The 7,686-nt window shown below is 43.5% G+C and overlaps 1 protein-coding gene across 1 annotated transcript; it reads right to left on the reverse strand.

The window, feature by feature from the left end:
* Positions 1–2,293: 2,293 nt before the first annotated feature.
* On the reverse strand, positions 2,294–5,618 carry LOC132186505 (uncharacterized; the record flags this gene model as incomplete). Its single annotated transcript, XM_059600484.1, has 3 exons — positions 2,294–2,414; positions 3,021–3,151; positions 4,695–5,618. Coding segments are annotated over 3 exons (1,176 nt in total), but the record flags the coding sequence as incomplete, so codon positions are not given.
* Between the last annotated feature and the right edge of the window lie 2,068 nt (positions 5,619–7,686).

Here is a 7,686-nt window from a genome sequence, read left to right on the forward strand (position 1 = left end):
CGGCACCCCCGGCTCATCTTCCCCCATTTACAATGAAAAAGAATGATATTTATAAGCTAATTTTAGGGTTTTAGCGCTGCCAGGTCGGCCGAGTGCGCTCGATCGCACTTGTGCAACATGTGTTTTGCTGCGCGGGCGCGAGTGCGCTCGATCGCACTAAATGTGCGCTCGAGCGCACTTCCAGTCAGAATTTGCCTACTCTTGTGATATGAATTTGTAGATCTTTGAGTTAGCTTTCCAATGACACCAAGATCACCTCAATCCGAGCTATACAACTCAAGATATGGCCTTTTTAGTGGGACTCGTCGAGTGCGAATCATCGCTTGATCCCAATTTGCTACCAATGCTCCATGAAGTGTCTTAAGCCCCAGAATGAGTTGCAAATATCACCTTAAAGCCGCATTTTCCTCTTAACGACTTGCAAATCACTAAAACACCAAAACTAACCAAAACATCAGAAAATACTATAGCTAAAGGCTTAGCAAATGCAAATTAAGGGGTCCAAATATGCAATATTTGGCACTCATCAAATACCCCCAAACTTACATTTTGATAGTCCCTTAGCAAAACAAAATGAAAAACAAATTGAAAGCAAGAATCATAAGTTCGCTGTCGTGGGAGAAACGATTGCATTTAGCATATGCAACAAGCCTTTTAAACCCTTAAGCATCCCTAGAGGACGAGTGAAGTCTCGTGAGGGTTTAATAGTAATGATACCCACAAACATTTTTGCATTATGTTATTTGACAACCAAGGAGTTCCACACAAACACATGGATTTTAACATCGTGAGCAGGTTTATCACAGTGAACACTACAATCACATCATCAAAACAACCACAAATCATTCAACTCAAAGATGGAAATTTGAGACAACACATGTTCCAATAAGTGCAATGTGAGACTAACATATAATCATGAGGCTTCAATTTATCCTCAAACTCGGGTGTACCTTAGAAGTGATAGGAATTCGCTCAGATGAAAAAACCAAGGCTTAATTTTTTGTGTGTGTGTGTGTGTGTGTGTGTAGGCTGTGTATTGCTTAGCTTCCTTAAACTTTCTAATTGACCTATGTAAAGAGTGTTGGGCCAGAGACTCCCAAACCAAATGGTTTTAGGGCACTAGATGTAGAAACATCCCTAAAGGCTTAATTACTCAAGTCAACTAGGCTATGAAGCCAAACTAGCCATACAATCAACTATGTTAGGTTTCTCATCTTTTTACACGAACACTCAATGCTTTGTGAGGCATGAGGTCTAGTTACTCAATGAGAAGCTCAAACTGATTTTTTTTTTTTTTTTTTTTCAAGCCAAAGTTTCATCACACTTCATCCTACCAATCTCGAAATACACCCTAATCAAGTCAAATCTTATACCTCACCGATTCTATGCTAATGTGCCTGTGGTGATAAATTCAAACATGTGAAATCTCTCTAATCCAACAATGAGTCAAAAGACTCAGATTCCTAATGATGTGCTGTGTTCAAAATGCTAAACAGACAAATGACATGCAAACCATAGAATATGTGTTACCCTTGCTTAATCAATAACATAGCAAATGTTTTTGTTTTTGTTTTTTTTTTTATTTATTTTTTTATTTATTTAACAAAACAACACGAATAATCAAGGAAAAAGACAGAGAAATGTCTACCCCACCCCCAAACTAAAATGACACATTGTCCCCAATAGGTCCAGAGATACAATACCAGGTGAGCGGCGCAAGTCGGGTGTAACGTAGGAGAATGCTCCCCCAAACTTGAATGGCAGACACTTGCCCTAAAAAACACAACAGAAACAAACAAACAAGTTAAAATGGTAAGGGAAAGAATGAGGGTTGCCTCCCACCAGCGCTAAGTTTTAAGTCTTCAGCCAGACTCTCCACAAAAGACGACAATCACTCAGAATAACTCAGATCCTCCAACAATGTTGTCTCAATCTCCTTACTCCTCAACTCTAAGAATGGTTTTAATCTCTCTCCATTCACCTTGAAGGTGCTACCATTATGAGGATCCTCAATCTCAATGGCCCCATGAGGAAAAACTGTTTGAATGATAAATGGGCCTGTCCACCGAGATTTCAACTAGCCTGGGAAAAGATGCAGCCGTGAATTGTAAAGAAGGACTTTCTCACCAGGCTCAAAAGATCGTCTCAAAATGCTCTGGTCATGAGCCTTCTTCATCTGTGCCTTGTACAACCGCGCAGAATCATAAGCATCATTCCTCAACTCCTCCAATTCATTGAGTTGGAGCTTCCTTTGTGAGCCAGCCTTCAAAAGATTGAAGTTCAGTTGCTTGATGGCCCAATATGCTCTATGCTCCAACTCTACGGGAAGATGACATGCCTTCCCATACACAAGCCGATAGGGTGACATCCCAATCGGGGTCTTGAAAGCTGTCCTATATGCCCACAGTGCGTCACTCAATCGCATAGACCAATCTTTTCTATTGGGGTTTACAGTTTTTTCCAAAATATGCTTGATCTCTCGATTGGAAACTTCAACCTGTCCACTTGTCTGTGGGTGATACAGGGTAGCAACCTTATGTGTGATGAAATACTTCTTCATCAACTGCTCAAAAATCCGATTGCAAAAATGCTTACCTCCATCACTTATAATTGCTCGAGGCGTACCAAAACGAGCAAAGATAGTGTCTCTCAAAAACTGGACCACAACTCTATGGTCATTGGTCTTGCATGCAACCGCTTCCACCCATTTGGACACATAGTCCACAGCAACCAAGATGTACAAATAGCCAAAGGAGTTCGGGAAAGGTCCCATGAAATCGATGCCCCATACATCAAAAATCTCAACAATCAAAATGGGACTGAGGGGCATCATATTCCTCCTAGAGATACTCCCTAGCTTCTGACAACGCTCACAAGATATATAATAAGAGTGGGCGTCTCTGAAAAGGGTAGGCCAATTGAATCCACACTGCAAAATCTTGGCAGTTGTTTTCTTAGCACTGAAATGGCCTCCATAAGCATGATCATGACAAAAGGAGATGACTTTGGATTGGTCATGCTCAGGTATACACCTCCTAATGATCTGATCGGGACAATACTTGAACAGGTAAGGATCGTCCCAGAAAAAATGTTTCACCATGGACAAAAATCTGGACCTATCTTGTCGCCCCCACTGCTGAGGTAGTTGGCCGGTGACGAGATAGTTCACTATGTCAGCAAACCATGGTGCGGGCTCATGAGCAATGCACATCAATTGCTCATCAAGGAAAGTCTTCGAAATGGGGCTGGCGTCCTCAGTGTAATCCACAGCCAATCTAGACAAATGATCCGCCACCACATTTTCGGAACCCTTCTTGTCCCGAATTTCTATGTCGAACTCCTGAAGTAGCAAAATCCATCGGATCAGACGAGATTTAGCATCTTTTTTGGAAAAAAGATACTTCAATGCTGCGTGATCTGAAAAGATGATGACTTTAGATCCTAGTAAATAAGGTCTAAACTTATCTAGCGCAAAAACAACTGCCAACAACTCCTTCTTCGTGGTGGAGTAATTGAGTTGTGCGTCGTTTAGAGTCCTGCTTGCATAGTAAATGACGTGGGGGAGTCTATCAACACGCTGCCCCAAAACAGCTCCGACTGCATAATCCGATGCGTCACACATGATCTCAAAAGGTACACCTCAGTTGGGCGGCTGAATAATAGGTGTGGACGTCAGAATTCTCTTTAGATCCCCAAATGCTATCTTGCAGTCCTCATCAAATACAAATGGGGCATCCTTCACCAATAATTTGCACAAGGGCCTGGCGATCTTGATAAAGTCCTAGATGAATCGCCTATAAAATCCTGCATGGCCCAGAAAAGAGCGAACCTCCTTCACTGTACGTGAGGGTGGAAGGTTAGAGATTAGATCCACCTTCGCTTTATCAACCTCAATCCCCCTCTGAGATATGATGTGCCCCAATACAATACCTTGCTTGACCATAAAATGGCACTTCTCCCAATTGAGCACCAGGTTCTTCTCCTTGCACCGTACCAATACCAAGGTGAGGCGGTGCAAACACTCCTCAAATGATGAACCGAAGACAGAGAAGTCATCCATGAAAACCTCAAGGAAACGTTCTACCATGTCAGAAAAAAATACTGATCATGCACCGCTGAAAAGTAGTAGGTGCATTGCATAACCCAAAGGGCATGCGACGGTAGGCGAACGTCCCAAAAGGGCAAGTAAACGTCGTCTTCTCTTGATTTTCGGGGTCCACAGGGACCTGGTTATATCTAGAATAACCATCCATGAAGCAATAGTATGCATGCCCAGCCAAACGCTCCACCATCTGATCAATGAATGGGAGTGGAAAATGATCCTTCCTTATGGCGGCATTTAACTTGCGGTAGTCTATGCAAACTCTCCATCCTGACTGAATACGAGTTGGGACCAACTCGTCATCCTTGTTCTTTACTACCGTCAATCCAACCCACTTTGGCATAACATGAATTGGGCTTACCCACTTGCTATCCGAGATTGGATAAATGATCCCTGCATCCAACAACTTAATCACTTCAGCCCTCACAACCTCTTGCATAGCTGGGTTTAACCTTCTCTGTGGCTCCCTCGATGGCTTGGCATTCTCCTCTAAATGTATCTTGTGCATCACCACCGAGGGACTGATCCCCTTGATATCCTCAATGGTCCAACCGATAGCTTCCTTGTGCTCTCTTAACACCTCTAGCAATTTCTCCTTTTGAGCATCAACCAAATCCGAAGCTATAATCACAGGCAAAGAATCTGTTGGACCTAGGAACTTATACTTAAGGTTATCCGGTAGAGGCTTAAGTTCCTTCTTTGGGGGATCAAGTGTTGTTGTCTCCTCCTTCTCACTGCTCACCAGAGGAGCAGTCTCCAAAATTGCATCTGCTTGCTCAAACAACTTGTCCAAATCCAAATCCTCTTCGAACTGAGCAAAGCATGCCTCCAAGGGGTCTTCTATGCTTGATTCATTCATTGTCTCCTCCATAATCTCCTCAATCAAGCATACATTTCTCACTTCATCATACTCCAACGGTTGTTTGCTGATATCAAAGACATTCAGCTCCACTGTCATATTTCCGAAGGAAATCTTCATCACCCCTGTCCTACAATTAATCAGGGCGTTTGCCGTAGCTAAGAATGGTCGCCCTAGAATCACCGGTATTTGAATTCCAACATTCTTGACCGGTTCTGTGTCTAGCACAATGAAGTCCACGGGAAAGTAAAACTTATCCACCTTGATCAAGACATCCTCAATAACTCCCCGTGGTATCTTAACTGACCTGTCAGCCAACTGAAGTGTCATGGACGTGGGCTTCAGTTCTCCTAACCCTAATTGTAGGTAAACTGAATAGGGTAAGAGATTCACACTCGCCCCAAGATCTAAAAGAGCCTTCTTAATTCGACTGACTCCTATCGTGCAAGAGATGGTAGGACACCCAGGGTCCTTATACTTAATGGGCAACTTGCATTGAAGGATAGAGCTAACTTGCTCGGTCAAAAATGCTTTCTTCGGGACATTTGTTCTTCTCTTAACTGTGATCAAATCCTTCAAGAACTTCGCATAAGAAGGCACTTGTTGAATGGCGTCCAAAAATGGAATATTGATTTGGACCTGCTTGAACACTTCGAGAATGTCCTCAAACTTCCCTCCTTTCTTGGGTGCTTGCAACCTTTTGGGGTAAGGTGCTTTCGGCACAAATGACCTAGGAGGGTCCTCAATAATGGGCGTGGCTGTAGATGGCTCGGCATCTCTCTTCTCTTTGTTGCCACTCTTTTCCTTTTCTTGCCCCGCAGGGTCTTCTTCTTGCTCAACCACCTGATTGTCCACTTGTCTCCCTAAGCTCAGTGTGACAATTGCTTGTACATGTTCTTGCCCGTGTGCAGGATTTGAGGAATTCCCAACCATATATTGACCTTTTGGGTTGGGCACGGGCTGACTGGGCAATTTCCCTTTTTCTCTCTCACCCAAGTGATTGGCTATCTGTCCAATCTGACTCTCCATCTTCGCAATTGCTTGGGTGTTAACCATGGTGGCATTCTTCACTTCATCTATTGCTTGGGTATTTGCCATGGTAGAGTTTTTGAGCTCTTGTATGGTCTGGCTATTCGATTGTATGAATGCCTTCATCGTTTCCTCCAGCGATGATTGTGACGAAGATGCAGGATGTTGCGCTGGTTGAGTTGAACGACCATGATTCTGTGAGGGAAATCCTTGATTCATTGGTTGGCTCTGCTTCCATGAGAAATTAGGGTGGTTCCGCCACCCTGGATTGTATGTCTCCGAGTATGGTCCGCTTGCTTGCTTCCTAAAGTCATTGAAGGCGTTCACTTGTTCCATGGAGCACTCGGCAAAAGCCGGTGAAAATGGACAATTCTGTGCTAAGTGCATAGGATTAGCACAGATTGAACAGCCATCAACATTGAATGTGTTGGCGGCATTTACGGATTGACCCACTGCCAGGGCTTCAACCTTCTTGGTCAGAGCATCTATCTTTATCCTCAAATCAGTGTCCTCCTTAACCTCATAGATGCCACCTTTCTTGGGAATACGGGCAGATTTATCCCGACAACTCGAAAAATCCCACTGCTGTGAGCTGTCGGACAACTTGTCTAATGCCTTATATGCTGCATCCCCTGTCAAACTTAAGAATGCTCCCCCATTCATTGACTCGATCATACTACGGTTGGATTGGGTCAATCCTTGGTAGAAAAATTGAACGAGTCTCCACTTCTCATATCCATGTGGGGGGCATCTTATCAACAACTCCTTAAACCTTTCCCAACACTCAGAAAATTTCTCAACTTCCTCTTGAGTGAAGGAGCTTATTTCCTTTATGCATTCATTGACCCTTGACATTGGGAAATACTTGTTATAGAACTTGCTTAACAAGCTTTCCCAAGATGTAATGGATCCGAGCGTGTTGGAGTCCAACCATGCCCTGGCTTTGTCTTGCAGAGAGAAAGGAAATAGTCTGAGATGGACAGACTCTTCGGAGAAATTTTGAAATTTGAAAGTGGCGCATATGTCCTTGAATTTCTTTACATGACTGTAAGGATTTTCAAGTTCTAGGCCATGGAACGACGGTAGGAGTTGGATGACATGAGGTTTCAAATCAAAATGAGTAGCATTGGTTGGTGGCAACACTATACACGAATGGGATGTAGTGAAGTCCACAGGTGCGAACAACTCCCTAAGTGACGTAGTGAAGTCCACATTCCAAGCTCTAGCTTGCTCGGGATTTCCAGCTCTAGCATCCTCATGCTCAACCCTAGGTTCCTCTAAGTTATCTTGTTGGCATCCCATTTCACCTCTATCCTCACTCTCAACAGGTGCTCTCCGAGTTCTCCTAAGAGTTCTATCAATGTCGGGATCTAAAGGTGTCAAATCTAAGTTTAGGGATCTCCGACCAAGCATACACCAATCTCAAGTGTTCAAATAAACTGATTAAACAACAATGAATAATCACAGAAAGAACACAAACAACCAAACAAAAAAATAGAACTAACTATTCAACAACAATATACAAAAGAAATTCCAAAACAACAACAAAAAAATTGTGCTTAGCTGCTTCTGGTGATGCACTCGATCGCAGATGTGCGTTCGCTGTGCGCTCGTGCGTACTTGCAGAATGGATCAGGCGCAGGCACGCAGGCTGCTCACCGAAAAGGCTCGAGTGCGCTCGATCGCAGATGGAGTG

Source organism: Corylus avellana, chromosome ca7, assembly GCF_901000735.1.
Source record: "Corylus avellana chromosome ca7, CavTom2PMs-1.0".
Taxonomy (NCBI): domain Eukaryota; kingdom Viridiplantae; phylum Streptophyta; class Magnoliopsida; order Fagales; family Betulaceae; genus Corylus; species Corylus avellana.